The sequence below is a fragment of the Tamandua tetradactyla genome, chromosome 6 (genome assembly GCF_023851605.1).
Source record: "Tamandua tetradactyla isolate mTamTet1 chromosome 6, mTamTet1.pri, whole genome shotgun sequence".
In the NCBI taxonomy this organism is placed as follows: Eukaryota; Metazoa; Chordata; class Mammalia; order Pilosa; family Myrmecophagidae; genus Tamandua; species Tamandua tetradactyla.
In genome coordinates, this window is record NC_135332.1 from 35,200,236 (window position 1) to 35,225,941 (window position 25,706).

The 25,706-nt window shown below is 36.9% G+C and overlaps 1 protein-coding gene and 1 pseudogene across 7 annotated transcripts in view; one reads left to right on the forward strand and one right to left on the reverse strand.

The window, feature by feature from the left end:
* LOC143685948 (uncharacterized) overlaps positions 1-25,706 on the forward strand; it is a 100,708-nt gene that overhangs the window by 59,554 nt on the left and 15,448 nt on the right. For 3 of the 7 annotated variants that reach the window (XR_013176815.1, XR_013176816.1, XM_077163068.1), the window contains 2 exons: positions 4,037-4,176; positions 21,841-22,187. Coding sequence is in view for 3 of the 7 variants with exons in the window: in XM_077163068.1 (XP_077019183.1) it covers positions 4,037-4,130 (94 nt within the window). In the remaining 4 variants the exon portion in view is untranslated. Of the gene's footprint in view, positions 1-4,036; positions 4,177-5,167; positions 5,255-12,734; positions 13,010-21,840; positions 22,188-25,706 lie in introns of those variants that run through there. The other 4 variants (XR_013176814.1, XM_077163069.1, XM_077163070.1 and 1 more) reach the window with 4 other exon arrangements.
* Positions 13,196-20,250, reverse strand: LOC143686622 (small ribosomal subunit protein eS17 pseudogene; annotated as a pseudogene).

Here is a 25,706-nt window from a genome sequence, read left to right on the forward strand (position 1 = left end):
CCAAGGTTCTCTGCCTTCTAGGTGGTGGAAATGGGTTATTACAATGGACCACTTCCAACATGAAAGGAGCAGTGTTTTGTTTTAACTGGAACAGACACTCCAGAAATGGGTTTACCTTCCCTTCATGTAATGTTTCTGACCAAACTACCATCCATGGACTTACCAAATGCCTTATCTACCATCATGGTATTCCATAAAGCATTGTTTCTAACCAAGGAACCCACTGGGATGGGCACATGCTCATGAAATTCACTGGTCTTACCATGTTCTCCATCATTCTGAAGCTGTTGGATTGATAGAAAGGTAGAATGGCATTTTGAAAACTCAATTATGGTACCAACTAGAGGGCAATATCTTGCAGGGCTAGATCAATGGTCTCTAGGAGGTTGTATGTGTTCTAAATTGACATCTCTATGGTATATATACCATATATATATATATATATATATATATGTAGTGTGTGTGTGTGTGTATATATATATATATATATATATATATATATATATATATATATATGTAGTAAATATTATGAGATTTTCCTTAGAGAACCCTGACTAATAAATGAGTTTACAAGTTTACACAAATGGTGATTGTAGTACATAAAACATAAGTCAATTCCTGTTCCCCGAAACAGCGTTGTTGTTTCTTGATTGTAGGTGCATTATCAAGTTCCTTTAGAGTGCAGGTTATTGAACAATTAAATAAATGTTGCCCACCTGTGCACCAGCAATTTAAATGACTTATTGTATAGTTAATCAGTAATGCTTAAACAGCATGTCAATTGTTACCCACTTGCCTTAAGGACACAGGCATTGTATTTGTGCTGGGAATTGCAGAACTGAAGTTAGATGAAATAATTTCACCAGAGGAGGAAAAAAAAACAGAGATAGGGGATGGGAGAGATTACGGTATGTTGTTGTCTTGGTTAATGTAAAGCATATGTAGCTTTTTGCTGACATTTGCTTCAACCCAGGCCATTGAAATAGAAATGTGTATTATAAACATCTGGTCATTTCCTCCAGGGTATTGTCAAAATTTTTCAGTATCCCATTTGACTCTGTGTCTGTGAAAACATTTTACATTTACATTATGCCTTTACCTAATGATATCAAGGAAGTAAAAAATAATAATAATCATGCCCACCTGGAAAAGAATAGAAATCCTTATGCACATCTGCAACAGTAATAAGAATGCTTCATTAATGTTGACCGAATATCTGAAATTCCATGTTCATTGCAAACAACTCAAGAGATTTACTGACAATAATAACATCTGCAGTCCTATTTTTCTCAAAGGTGCCAAAATATTGGTGCTGAAGTACATCGATGGGTGATGGTATGTCAAAAGGCAACATAATCACCTCCTTTTACTCCAAGGATTCAGAAGAAGAGCTCTTCCCATGTGATGAAAACTATTGAAAGAATACCACCATTGCCCTTCAACAAAGACCTCATTATCAAGACACCGATGTTAAAAAAAAAAAACAGTTGGTTAAAAGAAAAAGAAAAGAAGGAGTATGGAGATTAAGAAAATATAAAATGAATGGCAAAGTATGAGGTTTTTTTGCTTCAATTATCTATTTTATTTTATTTTATTTTACTTTCTTTAACATTCTTTATTATGAAATATAACATATATACAAAAAGAAAATAAATTTCAAAGTACATTGTAACAAGTAGTTATAGAACAGATTTCAGAGTTTGTGTGGTTTATAGTCCTATAATTTTAGGTTTTTCATTTTAGTTGCTCCAAGACACTTGGAGACTGAAAGAAATGTTAATATAATGATTCAGCCTTTGTTAAATCCTATCTTTTCTGTTATAACCCCTTCTCTTTTGATCCTTCTCCCAATGTTTAGGGATTTGGGAGCTATCCCCATTCTAATTTTTTCATGTTGTTAAGGGGTGTCGATAATATGGGGTAGGGTAATAGAACTAGTTGATGTTCTTGGAGAGGTTGGCCCCTTTGGATTTCAGGACTTATCTGACCTAGGAACCCATCTTAAGGTTGTAGGATGAGTTTATTTTTAATAAAAGTAATACATGTGTCTTAGGATTGTTTGAGTGTACATAAAAAAATATCCAAAATAACTTCATTTTGAACTAAAGATAGGAGTTTACTTCTATGGCATATAAAATTTGGAATTATGTGGCCCAATTATGCTCCGTTATGCTTTTAAAGATATAGGTTGCTTCCTGGGTCTGCTTTCTCTACCATGTGCCTTTCTTTAATTCTGATCTTCCAAGCAGCATCTATGTCCCAGGAAGCAAGAAGTAATGTATATAAATATAGTAAAAAGTAAAAAGGGGAAAATATACATAGCAGATGCTTCTTAATGATGGTTTATGAAAGTTGCCAAATATTTCTGAGCATATCCACTTGACCAAAGCCCACACATGACCCCATCTAAATGCAAAGGAAACTGGGGAATGTGGTCTATTCTGAATGGCCAAATGCTGTACTAAATATCAGAGAATCTGTGTGCATGGAAATAATATTTTTTAAATGTAGTAGGGTAAGAAATCTCTGCGCCTTCTGATTTTTTTGTTCCATCCCATGGAAATAATTAATCCTAACCATTTCTGTTTAGTTCTTTAAAATATTTGTTAATTAAATTGTTGATCTTTCCTGAGGGGAGGGATGATTATGAACTGTTTGCCTGGGTTAATTCTGTTTTAAAATATCTAGATAAGGAGAAGGTAAACAGCTTGAGAAATTATGCAAATGCTAAAATGAGGCAGGCCCTACCCTAGAAAGAATCCCCAAAATATGAACCCTGATGTTACTGGAAAGATCATTGAGCTTCTTAAAGAGCAGTTATTTGCTTCAATTTGAGGACAAACATTGTACCTATATATGCAGGAATAAGGAGCATCACCATTCAGTCTCTGTCCTTCTTGCTCCTATCTTCCTTCAATGAGCCTGGAGTTGTTCTACAAACTCCACATGTACAATTTCTTTTACATACTCTATACTTATTCTCTTTATCTTTGTTTTCTCCATCAATATAATGCCATGTAACTTCCATCCTTCAGAAGTACATCAATTTATCTGTTCCTGTAATGGTTCTTTTTCCTTTTTCTGCAAGCCAAGCCTGTCCAGTGCTTGGAATTTCTGACTTTTGGGGAGGCGAGTGTACTGTGAGGTAAATGAGAACCTCTGGAAAGTCACATCACAGAATCTTACTAAGATCTTTCAGATTCTAGTAAGTAGTAATGGTGGATATGGCCACAAATTCTTCTGCACTAATCCCATTAAGAGATGGGATCTATATCTCCACCCTTTGAATATTGGCTTATTGGACCAATAAAATATGGTAGAACTGATGTCATGCTAGTTTCCTGGTCCAGAAAGACTTGTAACTTCCCCATCTTGTTTTTAGAAATGTTAGCTTTGGTATAAGCAAGACACTATACAAAAAAAACTAGGTTATCATGCCCTGAGTAAGTCTAAGCTAGCCAAGGGCCAAAGTTGTAGGAGGAAAAGGAGAGAGGCCTACTGTTTTAGTTTCCTAGGGATGCTCTAAGTATTGCAAACTGGATGTCTTGAAACAACAAAAATTTGTTGCCTCATGGTTCTGGAGGCTAGAAGCCCAAAATGAAGTTATCATAGGGTTCTTCTCCCCTCTAAAACCTGCATGGGAGAATTCTTCCTTGCCCCTTCCTAGCTTCTCACAATTTGCTGGTAATCCTTGGCATTCCTTGGCTTGCAGCCCTTCAGTCTCTGCCTCAGTCATCACATGGCATTCTCTTCTATATTTGTCTGTGTCCAAATTTCCTCTTGTTATAAGGACAGCAGTCATATTGAATCAAGTTTGGCCTCACCTTAACTAATCATATCTTCCAAAATCCTATTTCCAAATAAGGTCATATTCACATGGCTGAGGGTTAGGATTTGAGCATGTCTTTTCGGGAGGAGGGGGGCAGGCAGGGGGACAGTTCATAACACCCTGCCAACCCCAGTTGTTCCAAACATCTTAGCCTGTATGCAAGGCATGTGAGTAAAGAAGCCATCTTGGACATTCTATCCCCAACAGATACGACAAGGAGAAGAACCAAGAAACTCAACCGACAACCAGAACTGAAGCCCCAGAGAGATGGCGCTGCTCAAACTGTCCCGGCCACCTCTAACCAGTCAAACCATCCCAGCTGAGGTCCCAGTCATGTTGGTGCACAGGTGAGCTATCCTCTCTATACCCTTCTCGGATTCTTGATCTTCAAACTTTAAGCAGAATATAATGTTTTTTTTTCCACTCCAAGATGTGGGGTGTTTCTAATGCAGTGGTAGATAACTAGAATAAGTTCTATAAGTTAGCCAGGCTTTTTTCTTTTTCATTAAGCATTTTGATCATTAGAGCTAAGTTTGTTTATACATTTGTCCCTCTCTCTCTAGACAAAAGAGCACTGGAGGCTGGAGTTAACAAAGGCATTTTCTAAATGTCGGATTTTATTCCTGTTCAATTGCTAAAACACATAATATCTATATTATAACATATAGCTTATGTTATAAAATTCTATTTAGTTTATCAATCAATATAATGTGATAGACCTTCCATTCTTCAGAAATACATCAACAAATGGTTCTTTTTCCCTTCTCTGCAAGCCAACCATTCCAGTGCTTGGAATTTCTGACTATGGAATTCCCATAATCAATTGATTTTGACATTACCTCATTTATAACATGTTAAATGATGCGTAAATGTAATATAGCGCAAATGAAACATGATAAACTGTAGAAATGTATGTACAAATTTGATTCAATATGTTCATAGTTTCTTTTGCCCTCTGTCAGTGTGACTGCCTCTGCATAATCCATGTCTCTAATTATTTTTTCCTCTGCTTTGCATATAAATGGCTAATTAGATAGTGTCCCTGTCAGCTATGAAGTATATAATATCCAAAGACATACTCCTTTAGAAATTTAATTTGGTATAACAGATTGTGGTAACCAATTGAAAAACCTCAACATTCAAGTTAGTTGAATCATTCAAGGATTTAATTTGAAGTCAGAAATGTCACATGGGAATCAAAATATTGGTCCAAGTAATTTGCTTATTTTGAAAAATTATACCTTGTGCCAAAGACATTTCATTTCTTCTTGCTCTGTATCAACTCAATGTGTAGTAACAAAACCAATGAGGATAAGTCTAAAATTTCTTTTCTTTAAGGTAACAGAATTAAAGAAAGCAAATACATGGGAAATAAAAAGAAATTATTAAGGCCTCCTTTTCACATATAAGAACTGACAACCCTGTTATAAGTATTGAATAAACATTTATAATGTATGGAAATTTTCATGGAATATCCTATTTTAATTGATGAAATTCTGTTCAAGAATTACTAATTTTAAGAAAGAGCTGCTGAACATGAGTGGTATGCTATGTGCCAGGGATAGAAAATAAGCCATACACAGTATCTTTGTTTGTAGAAAGGAACAGAGTGAGTTTTTTTAATAAAAGAACATGAGCTTGGACACCAGATAGATATTTTTCATATCCAGAAGAGTTGTATTCTTGACTGTAAACATCAGAACATTAATTTGTTTTATTTAAGCTGGAAAAGGATTTTTAAGAAGGATTTGTGGATAGTACTTATAACTAGTGGAAGTTTGGTGAATTGTTGTGGTGATTTGGAGCTGTGTACCCCAGAAAAATGGTTCTTAAACTTAATCCATTCCTGCAGGCATGAACTCTTATAAATAGGACTCTTAATGAGGTTACTTTGGTTAAGGTGTAGCCGAGCTGAGTTGGGATGGATCTTAATCCTATTACTGAAAGCCTTATAGGGAAAGTCACCAAAAGACAGAAAGCCAGAATCTGAACTTCAACAGAACCTGGAAGATAAGAGCGAAGCCAGGAGAGGCTGTGTGCACTGTCATGTGACAGAAAAGCCAAAGACCTGTGGTCACTGGCAACAAGTCCCAGAATGCATGGTCTTCTGAGAGAAAGCACCACCTTGATGACACCTTAGTTTTGGATTTTTCCAAGCCTCAAAACCATGATCCAATAAATTCCTGTTATTTAAGCCTGCTCATAACATGGTACTGGCTTTAAGTCAATCAGGAAACTTAAACAGTGGCATTAGTAGGAATCAATGGAGGCCAAGCATAGCCAAGCTCCAAATGTCAGCTCAGCACGCTGCTTCAGGAACAGTCACCCCTGAACACTTGTTGCCCAATGCTAAAGTTGACTGTCCAGATCACTCCCTGCCATACTCTTGTTCTTGACCCTGAGACTGCATCACTTCTCTAATACTGAAAGTCCCTGGTTAGAGTGGTTAGATGGCTGCACTTAGGTGACATGACAAAATTCTAAGTCCTAGGCAGGGAGAAAATAGATGTTCCTCCTCTTCAGTTTCCTTTGTGAGAGGACATTCCCAGATATAAGAAGTCTCCACTCCCATCAAGAGAGCTCAAGAAGGTCCTGAGCACTCACTCAACTTTAATGAGACTTCTAGGTACCTGGTCAAGAGAACCCACAAACTAGGATTAAGACCTCATGTCCCACTCCTACCCTCTTTTGATAGGAATAAAGAGTAATAACTGGCTTCCCCCAGGAGAAATCAGTTCCATCAGCTTGATTAATATTTTGTTCATCCCAGACAGGGCATTTGGGACTAATACAACACTCTGTTAGGCTCTCAATTCATCTTAACAGGAGTCATCAAAAAGCCCAGACAACACTCTTCCCCACCTCCCTACACTTTTGGCCTCATCACTGTCTACCTTGAGAACACCAGAAACCTATTTGTCCTTTAACCCTTTGTTGTCATTTTATATTGGTCATCACAGTTCCAGGCACGACACCTCTTATCTCCTATGCAGTAAACCACATATGATCTTCTGCACATCTTTTCTTCCCACATCTTCAACTCTTTAAACTTTACCTCTCTACTGCTCACTTCAGAGCTCTGTCTCAAAAGTCCTCAAAAGAGTTATTTAAACTCCCAATTTCCAATTCATCTCCCTTCTCTACGCATTTGCCCTTAAGTCCACTTGAGAATTTCAGCCCATCCACTAAACCAAAATAGTTTCAAATGTCACAGTTGAATTCCATATAAATTTGGTCATTTTCTCATCTTCAAAACTGTAAATCCATAATCAATTCTTAGTGTTCATCTTTTTGTTCTTACTACTCCTTAAAATATTTTCTTCACTTGGATTTTGGACATTGAATGTTGTGGTTTCATTCCTACCTCACTAATTGTTCTTTCTCAGTCTCCTTTGGTAATTCTTTCTCATTTCCCCAACCTCTTGGATTCATTAATGTTGGGGTGCCTTGGGAATCATTTCTTTGTCTTTTTCTCTTCTTTATCTACACTTTCTTCCTTAAACTACCCAACATTCTGGTTTTAAATTCCATCTCCATGCTTATGATTCTCCAGGGAATATCTCTATCCTAGAACTCTCTTCCTGACTCTGGAATCCTATGTTCTGCTGTTTATTTAACTTCTCTATTTGGACGTCTAGAATCCATATTCAACTTAACATATTAAGGTTTATCTTACTCCTTATTTTAGTTTCATAGGTTGCTTAAAGAAAATACCATGAGATGAGTTGGGACAAACAAGAGGGATTTATTCAATTATGGTTTTGAGGCCAGGAAAATATCCGAATCAACTTATCATCAGGATAATGCTTTCTTCCCAAAGACCGGCTGCGGGTGGTCCTTGGCTCCTCTGTCACATGGCAAGGCACATGGTAGCACCTGCTGGTCTCGCCCTATCCTCCTAGATTTAGTTGATTTCAGCTTCTTGCTTCTGTGGCTTTCTCACCTTGATAATGTCTTGATTTGGACATTTTCTCAGCTTCAAAACTGTAAATGAATAAATTCCCATTGCTTATGACAAACCATTTCATGGTATTTTTTTGAAGCAGCCCAGGAAACTAAAAAAAAAAAGATCTTGCCATCACCTTGATTTTGGACTTATAGCCTTCCAAACTGTGAGACAACAAACTCCCGTTGCCTAAGCTCACCAGGCTGTAGTATTTGTTATAGCACCCCTGGCAAACTAAGACTGACTCTTTCCTCTACCTGGATTGCTCCTCCCCTAGAGATCAGCATCTTTTTCAGGTTTTTGGGTTTGTTTGTTTTTTTTTTCTCAAATATCAACTCTCATTGAGGCTGGACAGCAAGCACCATTCAAAACTTTCATCTCACCTCCATCTTGGAACTTCAAATCCATATTCTTCTCATTGAATCACCTTCTAACATAATATTAATTAACACTACACTTGTGTAGTTTACTTGTTTATTTCCCTCTACTATTAATGAAAGCCCACAAGGATAGCAATTTTTATCCTTTAAATGTTTTTCAGCCACCACTGATGGTAAATGAATATAGTTGGATGAATGAATAAAACCCAAACCTATTGTCTAGAATATTTGGGGGGGGGGGGGTTGTGCATGGGGCTGGAATTGAATCTCCATCTCCTGCATGACAGGTGAGCATTTTGCCACTGAACCACTCGTGCATCCCCAGTCTAGAATTTTTAATGGAAATTTATAGTGCTTTTAATAATATTAGATAGTTAATACATCTAGCATTTTTTAAGACTCTAAGATGTGGCTTTAGCTCTATTTTTCTCCAATAAATAATGAGCACGGCCACTTTCATTGACTTGCCCAGCTTTCACACTGATTTTAAATGCCAGATTTATCAGGTACTAAATCCTTTTATGAATAAATACAATGGGTCTGTTTCTTGATTCTATATTTTTTCATTGACTTATTTATCAATTACTAACCAAAAACACAGATCATAGTAATTTCTGTGGTGATACAGCATGTTTTAATAACTGGTAATGCAAATCTTGTACACTTTGTGCTTGGCAATTCTTGTGCATATGGTTTTCTAGATAAACTTTGAATCAGCTCGGGAGTTTATAAAAAGCCAAAGTGAAATTTTATTTGGAATTGACTTACTTTAATCATAGACTTGAGAAAACTAACATTCACTCATGCATTATTTCACTCAGCATATATGTATTGATTGACTTCTATGTGTCAAGATAAAATAGCATATGTATGACACATACATAATTTTAAATTTTCTAGAAACCAAATTAAAAGAGTAAAGAGAAACAGATTAAGTTAATTTTAGTGATTAAAATACTTTGTTTAACAGAGTATGTCTGAAACATTATCACTTCAACATATAATCAATATAAAAATTAATACCATAAGGCACTGATTTAAGCAGGAAGGTAAATTATTAAAGAGGGCAGACAAAATCTCTTTCCTCAAGAAACTCACATTATGGTCAATTTACTTGAACACCGTAAATACATGGAATCTTGAATAAGGCATAAGTTCTTTTTGGTTTGTACAGGTTAGAGTAATGCCCTGATATATCCCAGAGTAATTTGGGCAGAGAATAAAAAAGTCTTTGCAAAGTCCCCTTGGGGGACTGAGAGAAAGAAGAAAATATTAAACTTCCCCATCTTGAGGAATTCCTGATATTCTCACAAGCAGTGGGATGGCCAGTTCAATAAGTTGAGCCCTCAACCTTGAGGCTTACTCCTGTGGAGCTTATTCCTGCAAAGGAGAAGCTAAGCCTACTCATAATTATGCCTAGGAGTCACCCTCAGAGAACCTCTTTTATTGCTCAGTTGTGGCCTCTCTTTCTAAGTCAACTCAGCAGAATGAACTCATTGCTCTCCCCACTATATGAGACACGACTCCCAGGGATGTAAATCTCCCTGGTAATGTGGGGCCTGAATCCCAGGAATGATCTGGGACCCAGTACCATGCGATTGAGAAAGCCTTCTTGACCAAAACGGGAAAGAGAGAAATGAGACAAAATAAAGTTTCAGTAGCTGAAAGATTTCAAAAAGAGTCAAGAGGTTATCTTGGAGGTTATTCTTATGCATTATATAGCTATCCTTTTTTAGTTTATGGTATATTGGAATGGCCAGAGGAAAGTACCTGAAACTGTTGAACTGTGTTCCAGTAGCCTTGATTCCTGAAGATGACTATATAACAATATAGCTTTTACAATGTGACCATATGATTGTGAAGACCTTGTATCTGATGCTCTTATCTGGAGTATGGACCATGAGTAAAAAAATAAGGATAGAAATTAAATAAGTAATAGAGGAGATAAAAAAATTGGGTATATTGAAATATTGGTGGTCAGTGAGATGGACGGGTAATGGGTACGGGATGCATGAGTTTTTCTTTTTAATTCTTTTTCTGGAGGGATGCAAATGTCCTAAAAATAATCATGGTGATGAATACACAACTATGTGATGATATTGTGAGCCATTGATTGTATAATATGGTTGGACTGTACGTGTGTGAAGATTTCACAATAAAAATATTTTTTAAAAAAGAGGCTTACATTTTCCTTACAATACTAAAACTTCATATCCACAATCATAAGCTGTCTCTTCATTTAGACCAAAGTCTCCCTTTTAGCTCTTCAATGAAGTTCTTATTTTTTTTGAAACTCTTCTAGCACATTTCTTTGTTCATTTATAGGTGTTATTTTTTTAATAGTTAATGTAGTAATATGTGCTGATGTTTTAAAATTTAGTTTCTAACTGGTTATTGCCAATATATAAAAATGTTGATTTTTTTGTATCAATGACAACCATATTCTCTATATTTTTAATAACTGCTCAGCTGACTATCTGGAAATTTATAGTAAAATAATCATGTTCATTTGCAAATGTGACTTAATTCCTTTCCTTTCAGAAATTGCAAATTCTATTTCTTTTTTAGTGGTTTGGTTGAATGTTACATCATTTTTTTAGATGTATAGTAGAAGTCTGGATGATTCCCTTTCTTTAACAAGTTAAGGAATTTGCCACCTATTCCTAGGTGTTTTTTTCCCAGTAGAAGAATTAATGCTGATAAGCTCACTCTTAAAAAGCTAATTGGAAGCCTTATGCATGTATCTAGAATTTTCTCCCTGTAGGCTTGACTTTAGGGTGTTGATGCTGGAAGACACCCATCTTGCTACAGAATCTCAAGAGCTATTAAAGATGTCTTTTCACCTGTGTTTTTACAATAAGGGAGGGGGGAAGGAGAATCAATAACTCATATCCACCTTGGGGTATAAATGCCCAGTTACTGGTATACTGTAATGATGTAGGAGCTGGGATCTAATTGCTCATTATGCACACATTTATTTCCCAATTCTCAGGTTGCATCAGAGTTCTGATTCTTTTCCAGTCAAGTTCTCCTGAGGAAAAATCTCTGATCTTACATGCAAAGTGAGCCAGAGTGGTAAATGGCTGGAGTGAGGAGGGTCAGACTCTGCTGTGTACTTACTTTTAAATGAGTCCCTTGAGTTCAGTCTGTCACCTAATTCACCCTTCTTCATATGTAGGATTTGTGAACTCTGAAAGATGGGATATTGCAGGTTTACATTCTGTTCTTTCTCTATCCTCTAAAGCATGCCCACTAATCTGTGGCTTCTTCAATCATAATAAATCACTTTTTACTCCTCTCTCTAATTTTAGTCTTTAAAAAATTGTTGAAATCTCAACAATTTCCCATTCTCTTTTCCCATTCTCTTTCCCTGTGCATTGATGCCTTTTGTATTTATTTATTATAATTTTTCTATGTTCCCTGGAAAAAAAAAAGATAATGCATGTGATTAACCTGCCATTTTACATTCAAATAATTTGCATTTCATAAAATAAATATCCATAGTCATATAAAGTTAATTATATTTTACTATTTATTTTTCATTCTTTCTTCCTCTTTTGGGGATTCATTTTTTGTTTTGTTAAAGCACTTACTTTAATAATTAATCTAGAAGGAATTGACTTTAAGCTTTCCAATTTCTTGAATTCTTAAAAATATATTTCTTTTATACTTATAATTGAATTTAATTTGGATAAATTTAAAATATTTTCCATTAGCACTTTGTAGGTATACTTTAGTGTTTTCCAGAATTCTGTGTTTCAGGCTGAAATTAATGCAAATTTTTCTTGCTCTCAGTTTCTTTCTATCTGTTAGCTTTTGGAATTTTCTTGTTAGTTCTTGAACATTAACAAATTTCACCACAATGTTTCTAGATTTTTGTTTTAGGTAATAGTTTAAATGCTCATTGGCCCTTTCTGTATCAAGACTCAATGCTTTCTTCATATTAGGGAATTTTTTTAAGAATTACTTCCCCTATAATTTCTTTGTCTTGCCTATTCATATCTTAGGTCTACTCTCCACATTTCTTAACTTTTTAAAAAACATATAATTTCCATCCTGAAATTGTGGAACTGTAACCATACCAATCTTTGTAATCTGTTCTATAACTGCTTGCTAAAATGTACTTGGAAATTTATTGCTTTTTAAACATTTATGTTATATTTCACTGTATATATACATTTTTTTCCTTTTTTTTTTGCCTCCTGTTTTGGAAGAATTCTACATCTTGATGTTCTGGTTCATTCATTTGATTTTCAACAGGAGCCATTCTATTATTTGACCTTCAATCAAGTTTCCAAGATCCACCCCAAACTCCCCATATGTGTTATATATTCTTTCATAACAAATTACTCCAATACTTAGTGGCTTTAAAAAAGAATTAAACATTTATCATCTCATAATTTATATGTGCTTGTCAGATCCAGTAACAGTTTAACTGGACACCTCTACCTCTGGAGTCTTTAAAAGACTGAAATTAAGATGTTGACCAGGGCTATGGTCTCATCCAAAGGCTTGAGTGAGAAAGGATTGACTTTCAAGCTCACTCATATAGCTGATGGCAAGATTCATTTCTTTACAGGCTGTTGGAAAGAGGATTTCAACTCCTCATTGACTCTCGGCAGGTGGAGTTCCTCGGTTCCTTGCTAAAATGGGCCTTCCATTGGGTATCTCATAACCTGGAAGCTGACTTCTATTAGGATGAGCAAGCAGGAAAGTGAGAGAAGTGCAAGATGGAAGCCACAGGCTCTCGGTAATCGAATCTTGCCAGTGATATCGATCCCTTTTCCATGTTTTTTGTCAGAAGTGTGTCACTAGGTCCAGTCCACTCTCAATAGCAGGGGATTAAACAAAGGCATGAATCCTAGCAGGTGGGGATCATTGGGAGTCATTTTGGTGGCTGCTTAATACACACACCCTATCCATTATGATGATTTTAATAACTAAGCCTTCTGATTGCTTTCTTTACAGTGATCAGTTTGGTTTTTTGTTGGTTTATTTTTATGTCCACAGTTTTACTGAAAATCTTACAGCATTGCAGATTCAAACAGCTCCATGAGATGTTTTGAAATTCATCCTAACTATAGGCTGAGTGACCTGCAGATTGCCCAAGCCCAAAAGCTTCAGCATTTCCTTAGTGTCAGGATCTATACAAGATCTCTGATCTAAGGCCAAAACCTCAGGAACATAATGAATCTCTCTTTTTCCTCCTCCTCCTGCAGCTTGATAGAGAGACCCATCACCAGGCCTCTCTGTTTGCTTCATCAGATGTTTGGTATTGTCTGTTATCTTGTTGCAGAGCTTCTTGCTGTGCAAAATGGCCTTCTCCTCATACATATACTGGTTCACGTGGACGTCATTGCCCAGCCATGTGTAGTACGTCTCCCTGATGGCCCAGGCCACCACCTCCACGGTTTTGGTGTGAACATGCCCATGTTGGTGGGTCACTGATGAAAGAGCCACAGTGACATTGTTTTTTATTTTGTGTATGTATTTATTTAATTTATTTATTTTGCATGGACAGGTACCGGAAATTGAACCCGCGTCTCTGGCATGGCAGGTGAGAACTCTGCCTGCTGAGCCACCGTGGCCTGCCTGACTTACTGTTTTTTAACGATTGTAAATTCCTTCTGAATCTCTCAGAAGATACTAATTAAAATTAATTTGAGCATTTCTTCTGATTCCTGCAACAACTGTTTTGTTTAGTGGTCAGTTCTGATAGTTTAGTATAGCTGTTTAATGATTATTGCATAGCTTTTTATATGTATAATTAAAAGGCAATGGATTTGGGTTGCATGTCTCCAGCATGATGGTAACCTGTGATTATTCTGGTGGTGAATACAGATTCAGACTTGAAGGCTCTGGCTGGTGGTATCGTAGAGAAGCAGGTGGTGAAAAGAAACAGAACATGGCAGATCCACACAGAATTTGTCTTCTGAATACAGTTAAAATGTTATTTGGGAAATTCTCTCTTTTTCTTTCTAGAACCAAAACCCTTGCTGTGTCTCTTCTAACTTGAAATAGATTTAACGTGAGGGAAGCTTCTCTAAGAAAGGAGGGTGGTGGGGCATGAAGCTGTTTCTATAGTCTTTAATTAATTATACCAGTTCCTGCCTCATGGCTCACTGTCTTTCTCAAACCTGGCTGGCTTTGGTTGAGGTCATGGCTTTTTCAGGAATAACTTTCTTTATGAGATCCTTCCTTTTATAGAGATTCATGTTGCTCTGTCTGTTGAGTTTTATGGTGAATCTCAATATATCTCCTTTTATCCTGCAGAATTTCTTTAAATATTGGCTTCTTTCCAGTGCTTTCTAGAGCTGCTCTAGATTTGTACCTATTTTTAAGTTTGTTCTATCATTGCAATGGAATTCTATATAAACTAGAGGTCAGTGTGTGCTTCATGAGCCTTCTGGAATTGGAAGTGCTAATCGATTATTTTATTTTAAGAATTCATTTATAGGGGCGGGCCGCGGTGGCTCAGCGGGCAAGAGTGCTTGCCTGCCGTGCCGGAGGACCCCGGTTCGATTCCCGGCCCCAGCCCATGTAAAAAACAAACAAACAAACAAAATATAATAAAACAAGAAAATGTTTAAAAAAAATGTTTCCCTTCCTTCCTTCCATCCTTCCTTCCTTCTCTGTCTTTCCTTCCCTTCCTCCCTTTAAAAAAAAAAAAAAAAAAAAAAAAAAAAAAGAATTCATTTATAAATTATTCCTACTCTTTCCATATTATATCATTCCCAGATTCTCTCAGTTTACACTTTCTCTTATCATACTTCTTTATTCCTGATATATTTTTATAATAAATTATATATTTTTAAAAATATTTTCTAGTTTGCCTTCATAATTCCTAAAATCAACACATAAAAATGATAATATCAGGTGGGTTCACGGTGGTTCAGCAGGCAGAGTTCTTGCCTGCCATGCTGGATACCCGGGTTTGATTCCTGGTGCCTGCCCATGCAAAAAAAAAAAACAAAATCTAAAACTCTGTTTTACATGATACACTTTGCTATGTTTCTGTACACTTCCTGTCAGAAACATCTGCAGATAAGACAGATGAAAAGTACGGAGATTTAAAGACTTTTGATGAAAAATTTCTAATAGATTAGGTCTTCATGCCAACTTGAAGTTAGATCCTCTGAATTTATTTGTGTTAGCTCAGGTCTCTCTATAGTTTAGCACTGTCATAAATTTAACTTAAGTCCTCTATCCCACATCCCATATGAACTAAAATTTTCTTACCTAAATTTTTGCAAATTCCTGGGAACTTAAGTTCTCATGGGATCTTAACTTTTGAGTTTCAGCCTCTTTGTATTCCCTCTCCTTTTGAAGTTCTTCCTCAATTACACATTAAGCCAGACATAAAATTCAATAACTTTTGCTTGAGTCCCTTCCCCATGTAAACTGCATAAGATGTGGTATTTGAGTGTATCGCCGGCATTACTGAAGATTTCTGGTAATGGAGGAATTTTACATTAAAGTGAAGCAAACACATTAAAATGAAACCTAAAGGCTTTAGATTTGCCACCAACCAGAATTTTTCATAAGAGCCTTCATTTGCAGAATTCATCTTTCTGCCATTTTGCTCTACCCCTATGTCCTTTAATGCCATGCATATAATTATTCTTTTCCTTGGCTTCATTTTATTCTTGTCAGTGTTCTCCTCAACACCATACCCAGAGGAACATAGGTCTTAACTAATTGTGATGCCCTAGGACCAACTTTACATAGTGAAATCATTTCTATGTTTTAGAAACTGAGAACTATGGATTCTGGGTCTCACCCTCTGGTTAATACAGAAGAAGTGATAGAGGCTTTGAAATTCTGATTTCCCATTCTACTACTGGAAAGAAGCAACTACCATCAATTTGGATTATAAATGTTTTTCTGTTTTTTTTTCCCCACTATGCTACAATTTAAATTGTCTAAACATTTTTAAAATGTTTCTCTTAAAAATATATTTTTTTAAATGGGTGGGATTGTGAGGGGAATTATGGTAAGATGGCAGAATAGGAAGTTCTAGGAAATCATACCCTCCTCCACAACAACTACTAAACAGGAAGAAACTGTCTGAATCAAGTATTTTGGATCTCCAGAATCCTAGTAGAACACCATGTGGTATCCATGGAAGAGCAAGAGATGAGGCTGGTAAAACATGGTAAATACCAGTAAATGGCTCTCCCACATGGATGCCACCAGAAACCCATCAAGAGTAGCGATATATGCATTAAGAGGGTGCCAGAATGAGACAAGAGAAAGGGGCAAAAGGAGTATTCAAAGAAATAATGACAGAAAACTTCCCAAACTTAAAATGCTAGGTTATGCTGAAGGAAAACGGCACTTTCACTTACTAGGCTGAGTTGATTATAGTGAGACCATATATAGAGCTTAAGCATTTCTTTGACTGTACAGAATGAGGTTCAGGTATGGACTGAATGAGACTCACTTATTCAGCAAATTTTGCTACTTATCATAAATTATCATACATTAATAACTAGCTATGGCAAAGATGAAAGTATCTCAGTTGAAGGGAAGAATAAGTAATGTGGACTTCCATGTGAAATATGATTAAAATCCAACAATCATCCAGGGGCAGATTTTATTTCATACCAACAGTTTACTCTTAACACACTACCATTAATCTAATCTACAGCAAAGAATCAAAGATAATGTCAAGTGCATGAATGGAAAATGTCACCACTAAAGACTGAGCTTTAGGGAGTCTTAAGCTCAAAATTCATATATTCTGTAGATTCGACTGAAGTTATTGAAGAATCAAGTTGCTCTTGGTATCTGCAAAAAAATCTGCCTTCTTCTTACTCAGGACTCACCCTGGATTTCAGCCTTTTAATTTTTGCTCCCAGACTTGTAGTTTTAGACCATATTATGCTGACTAGGTTACAAGGGAATTTGGGCTTTGGGGAAACACTTTTGAAAAAAATCCCACCACCATGTCAAAGCCATGATTTCAATTACAAAAGCAGATTTGAATGCAGGCAATTTGGAATTAGGTCATGTCCACTGAAAGCAAAGCTTTTTACCCATTAGGATTCCTGAGAGGCCAATTCCTCTATTGGAACAGATCAAGCAAGTCCCATAGGTGACAATGAGGCAGTACGTATAGGTTTTTTCACTAGACCTGCTAGACTTATAGGGTGTCAGGTGTCAATATTGGCAGTGGTCATTTGTCATCATCATCCACACTGGCATCCATGGAGACTCCCTTGTTCCCACATGGTCTCCATGGTATCTGACATGTTGGACACTGTGATGTCTGACTCATACATTGCTGCCCAGTATCTACAGGTTAAGTTTTTCATCTTTTCTTGTTCCATTTTTGAGTGCATGACCAACAGTTATATCTCTGCTGCCCAGCTCTATCTGCCTAGAAATCCACTGCAGACATCTTTAGTCTGTCCTCCTTGTACTGCACCAAACAAAGTCTAAGAGGCCCTTCATTTCTTGAGATCCTCCCTGGGAGGTGAGGCACACATTTCCTCTGTTCTTTGATCCCCCAAATTTACTTATGCTTTCTATTTTGTAGGCTCCTATCTCCCTCCCCATTGGTAGCTTTTAAGCAGGTCTGTGACAGTGACTTATGCCTATTTTTTTTTTTTTTTTTTTTTTTTTTTTTTTTTAAGGAAAGACAGAGAGAAGGAAGGAAGGATAGAAGGAAGGAAGGAAGGAAGAAAGGGAAACATTTTTAAACATTTTCTTGTTTTATTGTATTCTGTTTCTCCGTTTTTGTTACATGGGCTGGGGCCGGGAATCGAACCGAGGTCCTCCGGCATAGCAGGCAAGCACTTTGCCCGCTGAGCCACCGCGGCCCGCCACTTATGCCTATTTTTAAATAATTATATTTAAATATAATATATATTTTTATTTTGAAATAATTATAGACTCACAAGAGACAGCAAAAATACCACAGAAAGTTCCCACCTAGCCTTCATCTTTCTTCATTGCTAATAACCACAGTATATTATCAAAACCAAGAAAATGACATTGCTACAATTCTATTAACTGAGCTGAGGATCTTATTCAGATCTCACCAGTTTTTCCATTTACTCAGGGTTTTTTTTTTTTTTGGCTGTATTATTCTATGAAAATTTTCACATGTATAAATTTGTATAACAACCGTTACAGTAAGAATACAAAACTGTTCCATGACTACAAAGGAATTACCTGCTGGTACCTCTTCATAATTATACCCTCTGTTTTACAACAATAAAAATAGTTAATACATATTTATTGAATGTTCATAAATAGCCATGGAATCAGAATAGTTTATTTTGTGATTCAAGTATGGGGAATGAATCCATTTTATCCTATTATCATTACATTAAATCTTGGGGAAAATGTTGGCTATAATCAAGAAATCCACTTCAGGCTGGGACTTGAACGAATAAAAAATGCTCAGCCTGCTTTTTCCAAATCTCCAGACCTGACATTGAGGCTTCAAGATATTTTGCAGACGCCTGGTATATTTGGTTTATTTTCAGGCCCTCAGCCTCCTTTACTTAGTCAAAGAAAACTTCATAAATTGATAGTCTTTGAAGCAGAAGAGAATGTGCTTTTCAGAAGAAGAGGGAGAGGTTCACGTAGTTGTATTAGGCAGAACTAGTCCAGGGAAACAATCCTTTTTCCAAGGAATTTTTTTCTTAATTATACGTAATTAAGAAGGGGCCATTATAGTCCCTTTACCATTTTTCTCTGAAACAGAATACAAACATTTGGGCAGAAAACAATCTTCCATCTCAAAGCCTGTGATTCAGCTAGCATTATTGAGAGCCCAAGCTCAGGAAAAGGTATCCTCTATAATTAAGGAAAAATACATATTATGTGACGTAATGCCTATTCCTCACTAAGACTCCCACTTCAGCAGCCAAAAGGCAGCTACCAGCAGCTTTGGGAAAAAAAGCCTTAATTACTGCCTCACTGTCACCTTTAGGGACTTGCTTGATTTGTTCTGATAAAGAAATTGGTTTCTAGGGAAGTCAGAGAAGGTAGCTTTGCTTTTCAATGGACAAGACCTAATTCCAGATTGCCTGAATTCAAATCTGCTTTTGTAATCGAAATCATGGATATGAAATGGTAGAGGAGTTTTTTTTTTCAAGTGTTTCCCCAAAGCCAAAATTCCCTAGTGATCTAGTCAGCATAACGTGGTCTAGAGCTCTAAGTCTGGGAGTGGGAAAAAAAAAAAAAAATGCTGGAATCAAGGGTGAGTTCTGAGTAAGAAGGAAAGGCAGATTTTGTGCAGATGCCAAGAGCAACTTGATTCTTCAATAACTTCAGTCAAATCCACAAAATATATGAATTTTGAGCTTAACTAAGACTTCCTAAAGCCAAGTCTTTAGTGGTTACATTTTCCAGTCATGTATTTGGCGCAATCTTTGATTTGTTGCTATAGGTGAATGGTAATGTGTAAGAGTAAACTATTGGCATGAAATAAAATCTGCCCCTGAATGGTTGTTGGATTTTAATCATATTTCACATGGAAGTCCACATTGCTTATTCTTCCCTTCAGCTGAGATACTTTCATCTTTGCCACAGCTGTTTATTAATGTATGATAATTTATGAAAAGTAGCAAAATTTGCTGAATAAGTGAGTCTCATTCAGTCCATTCCTGAATCTTGTCTGCACAGTCAGAGAAATTCTTAAGCTCAGTATATAGTTCTCACTGTAACTAACTCAGACTGGTAAGGGAAGGAGCTGTTTTCTTTCAGCATGACCTAGTATTGAGGTCAACTTGTTCCTATTAAACATTTTATTTTAAAAACAGGAAAATGTCAGTGCTAGTAAAAGAAGATCTTGTTATTAATTTGGAAACTCATTGTTCCAACATCACTTCCACTTTTTTTTTTTTTTTTGGCAATATGGAACATATTTACATGTAAAGTTTCAGCTTCCTTTTAACCTTCTTACCACCTTTGCCAAACAGATTAGAAAGGCAGCCAATTTTTTATTTTTATCATCCACCTTATGGCACCCCTGAACTAAGTACTTTATATACATTAGCAAATTTAATGTTCCCGACAAGCCTGTGCTCCTCCTACGTGTCATTCTTCAGCTCTGCTACGTATTACTCACCTCTGCCCATGCTCACAAGCAGCAGGATGATAGAAACTGAAATAGGACTACCTTAGAGATCATTAGGTCAAGTATTCTCAGTTCCAACACACTCACCTCTCCTGCCCCCTTACTTGCTCAAGCAATCTACCAAAACAGTTCTTTGACTTCATTTAGGTAGCCAATAAATTGATCCCTCCGTTCTCTCCTGTGACTTTCAGCTAGGGACTATTTTACTCCCAAAGGTACATTTGGCAATGTTGGAAGACATTTTTAGCTGTTTCCATTGGGGATATACCACTGGTGTTTAGTGGTTAGAGGCCAGGGAGCTGCTAGATAGCCCACACAAGACAGTTCCTACAACAAAAAATTATGTGGCCTCAAACAGTGCTGGAGAAACCCTGCATGTAGTCAGTCCCTATTGTCTGCCTTTTCTTCCTCTTCCATTTTAGACTCAACAATCTGTCATGAATATGACTCTTTAGTGAGGACACTCAATTCTTTTGCACCTATCTCCCTTTCCTTGCCATTTTTGGAGATCTCCCAATCTTTTGTTGGCTGCTGACTCCCTAAAAAAGAGTACCAAGAATTCCTGCTGGTTGAACAAAGCAAAGCCTATTGGATTACTGAAGGAAGGAAGAACTCCACTTTAACAGGCTCTTAGGGTTTCGGAAGGGAGAAGTGTTAATATTAACTTTGGATTTATGGGCTCAGTGAGAAAAGGATTTCAGAGTATTCGTGAATGAGAATACTATAGTCTTTTTCTTTCATTACAATTATCAAATTTTAGAGTCAGAACTTTATCTTATTATATGTTTAACATAAGGAACTTTGTTAGGCTCTAGTGTCCATAAGGTCCAGTATATACACATGTTTAATTAATGACTGGTTGACTAGGTTGAAAACTTGAACTTGCTCAGAGAGGGGAATAACACCTAGCAGGTACCAGAATTAGGAAATAACTAATAATCTATCCGGTCCCCAAATTATGCAGTCTCTTTTATAAAGTATCACCATTACAGAAAGAAGTTTTGCTTTTTCTCTTTGGTCGCTCATGCCATTTTATTCTCACTCAATCTCAGTCTGTATGTTAACCTCCATCTATGCCTTTTGCTGATTTTTATAGTCCACTTGAGTTTTGAAATATAGAGATTTTGCTCCTTTGTCCCATAGTTATGAATACAATTTAAGCATATACATCAATGTTTTCATTTCATTAAAAATTATCTTTCAGTTCCCAAGTCTTTCTTAGCTTTGAATTATGTGAAACTTTAAAGGTCATAACTGCTTTTTGAGCACTATGTTACTGGTTGCGACAGCCATCAGCTGTGCCCCTTGCATCTCCCTTCCAGAAAGAACCTATTATTCATTGTAAGAAACGGAGTTAGCTCAAAGCCTTTAGCTTTCAGTGCCTTCAGGCACTATCTCAGTTTTCCACCCAAGACTGTACTTTTCCTCAGCCAATGACTTGGCCCTGTTTCTGCCCAAGCTGGAATCCTCTGTCAGACTCTCTTTTAGCTTCAGAGCTCTCCTGTGAGTTGGCCAATACTTTGTCAGATCTGCATTTGAGGCCAAGGCTCTCCCTGCCCAACCTCACTTGTTTTCTGCCTTGGTTTCACAGGTTTCGGATTTACTTTATAAAGTTTTCTCTGCTCAACAAAATTCCAACCTCGTCTTCAATCTGCTTCCTGGAGGACTCAACTGACATACTAATACAAGACTAATTTCTGTACCATTGGGCAAGTCATTTTAGTCCAATTTCAAGTGCTTTGGGGGCATTGACAGTGTATAAATGGTGTGGCCCAACATGTTTTTAGAGCTTACTGGGTTCAGAGAATATTATATATGCTAGTGCAGTAAATCTGTACAATAACCTTTGAGGTAGGTATTGTTTCATTTTATAGATAAAGAATGTGACACCTAAATAGGTTAGATACTCTGCCTGATTTTATCCAAGTCAGATGTAGAACTAGAAATAAAACACAGACATGTCTGACTCAAAATCTTCTGTCGTGTCTATTATCCCATAATCTCTTCCAGCAAGGTAAGATGTTAGTTGCTGAGAATGGTACAAGTATCTCTGCCCTTGAGCATTTCTAAGATTTCTTCTAGTTGCAAAAAAGTATGACTCTGTGAAATATGAATTAAATGCTCTATTACTGTGGAGAAGACCCAGAGAGGTGTAGAAAACCTTAGATTAAACCGAATGAATGGACATTGGTATATCACTCTTGTCTATTAGAGTTGGCCCTACAATATCTCAGATTTTAAATTGAATGTCAAATTTAATTTGCCTGAGGAAAGCTGAAGCTCAAAGTCCACCACAGATCACAAAGCTGTCCCTAACAACCCTCCATAAGACAGCATGTTAAGGGAATAGGGGAGTGGATGATAAATCACTATTTAGTGCATCCTTTCCTCATACTCCCTTCATCGACTAAACAGCTCAACATCCTATTTGCGAGGATTTTTTTTCTCGTCTTTGTAAACTAAACATCAAAGAAAATGCACCATTCCTGATCATGGGAAAGGCGTGATTTTTCCTACCATGATATCCCTTTACTGTCCTCTCTGCCATTCCAAATACTAATTTTCAGGGTCCAACTTGCATCTTACCTTTAAGGAGAAGGGTCATTCCACCATCAGGTCATTTAGCTATCCTTTTCTGAATCTAGAATTACCTGTGAGTTGTCAATAATATTTTAATATTGTATTCATTCTTTCTTGTATTCAACACACATTCATTGACTATCTACTCTTGCAAACCTTTTTAACTTGAAATCCATTTGAGGCACACATAGAAATAGCCTGGGGAAGTATGAGCTAGGAGAGCTTGGATTTAGGTTCAGCCTTGCCACTTACTCTTTGGATAGGCTTAGGCTCTTTCTTTCTAACATTTCTTAACCTATAAAATGTAGAGAATAGTGAAACAGAGACCACTTTGATTACTATAGGGGTCAAATAAAATCTCATATATAATTCTTTTAAATTGCAAACTTCTGTGTCATCCTTAGCAGTTGCTAGGAATAGTGTTATTAATAGAAACTACAAGGCAAAAGAAAATAAGTAACATAATAGAGAATCAAGAAAGTGTTGTTTGATTAGAGATGATTTTTAGAAATAGTATTTCAGCTAAATTTCTAAGGATATTAAGATTTTGTAATATGGAAAAGGGAAAGATAGACAATGAAGATTGAAAAAAATGCAAGACAACCAGAAATGTCAAGTGTGTTTAAGAACAAGTAAGTAATCTGGTGGGCCTATTTTATTTAAGGATGGCTATATCAAAAAATGAGGTTTCAGAGGTAGGATGGGCATCTCATGGAGAGCCTACATCATCATGCTAAAGTGAATACTCTTCTGTAGCAGCTATGTGTGTTTGTTTGTTTCATTGTTTCCTGTTCAAGGTTTTTTCTGGTCAGCATGCTTCCTCTATGCCTTGTGATTATTGTGAGGTTTTCAATCATGAAACCCCACCTGCTAACCATGGGGGATTGTCATGCAACTCATGCTAAAACCAGGTATCCTGGCCTTGAAATTTGTATCTTTAGGATAGCCTTAAAGGATTGAGGAGGATTGGAGCTGAGTAATTTTCAAAGGTAGAGTCCTAGAGAATCCCTGACTCCAGGATGACTGCAGCTGCCCTTACTCTTGCCCTTACTGGGGCTGAGCTTCCCCTTTTCTTTTGATACATTGATACTACTAATGCTGGCCAGAAGCAGTCCCTGTGGCTGCCCACCAGGCACCACTACTACAGCAATGAAGAACTTTGAAGAGATCATGATGACCTACCTTGTATTTAGCTTTAAGGTGAATGGTAGAAGGTCCAATTGCCTTAACGTTTTAGAGAAGAAGTCAAATTAAGAAGTTATTATAACAATGATGATGAGTTACACTTTAACCAACACATTGCTTCTAGATTAGCCTTTCTGAAGCATGTCTCTGTCCATAAGGCTCCTCTGCTTAAAATCCTTCAAAAACCTTCATGCTACCTACAGGAACAATCCAAATTCTCTGCAAAGAACTGTGAACTGTTCTGTGATCTGGTTATAATCATTTTCATTTTCAGGCATCTCATTACTCTTCTTCAGGGATCCAAATTTCAGGTCTCTCTGCAATAATCCCTATTACATTGATATTCCTCTTGATTTCCAGCCACTTTGTGTTATGAACTTCCAGACATCTGGTCGACCCTTAATTTACAGCGGAGAACATGGCTCTGGAAAAAAAGGTCAAGGGAGAAAGCCTATTTTTCCCTCAAGCAATGGAATGTAAACATTTCACCCTAAAGGTCTGCCCATTTGTGTCTTTCTGAGTGACATCCATATATTTATTAGCAAGCCAGACACCTTAGAGGAACAGTGACATTATCATGTTAATGTCTTAGAAGGTAAAACAGTTGACTTTGTTCTGTTCTGAAGGTGTTGCCCTTTTTATTTTAATGGCATGCTTTCTGTACCTTGCCAGGTGGATTGCCTCTGTAAATCTTATTAACAATGACAGGAGCTGCACTGTTAATCTGTCATGAATCTCTGGAATGGCTCCCTTAGTGCCTTCCTCTGTGTCAGTGTGTCACTAGTCAGTTTTGACTGTAAACCAGAGGGATGCCACCTGCTTAGCTCTGTAGCAAGGTAATGGGAAAAGATGGACAAGAGGCAATTACTGGCCAATCTATTGGCTGCTGATGTTTATTGAATACCCACTGTGTGCAGAGCCTTTAGGACTGCCAGCAATTGAAGGGAAAATGTGTTCCATGACCTTGGGGGAGTTTGCAAACTAATTAAAGATTTAGAGCATGCACGTATGAATAGAAAATGAATTAGGATGTAAGAAGAAACACTTTAACAGCATGTACCAACTATCAAGCAACAACAGCTGAGGCATAGGAAAGGAACTATGAAAATGTCATTTATGCCATCCAGTCTTCCTAACAAAAGCCATTCCTGGCCCCATCACTAGGGCAAGTAGCTATCTAATGTGTACTGATAGCACACCATACTTCCTCTGTCTCTTAGCATTTGTTACCCAGAGCTCTAATTAATATTTACTTGCCTGTCTCCCCTACTGGGCTTTAAGCATCTATGTGATTTATAGCTCTAATGACCTTCACCAGTGCAGTAACTGGCAGAGTAGAAACTCAGTCAAGAAGCATTGACTAGGGGAGTAGATGTGGGTTATTTTTGTTTGTTTTCTTTTATGTGTGTGTGCACATTTCATTTATTGTGAAGGCCAAGGGATTACATTTTGGCATATGGTTTAAGGATACAATCCTCAGGATAATACCAATGTTTTATCTTTTAAATTTTTCAGCAATATAACAAATAGTTGAGCCTCAGTTTGCAGGGCTTCTTGAGATTCCAGGGAAGAACCAGCTGTAAGGCAAATTAGAGTTCCAACAGGGATCTGGGCAGTCAAGTTTTAGTTTTCAGCAATACTGAGTCAGGCAGGAAGGAAAATCATTGTAATAGTTAGTCTGGAGGATTGTAG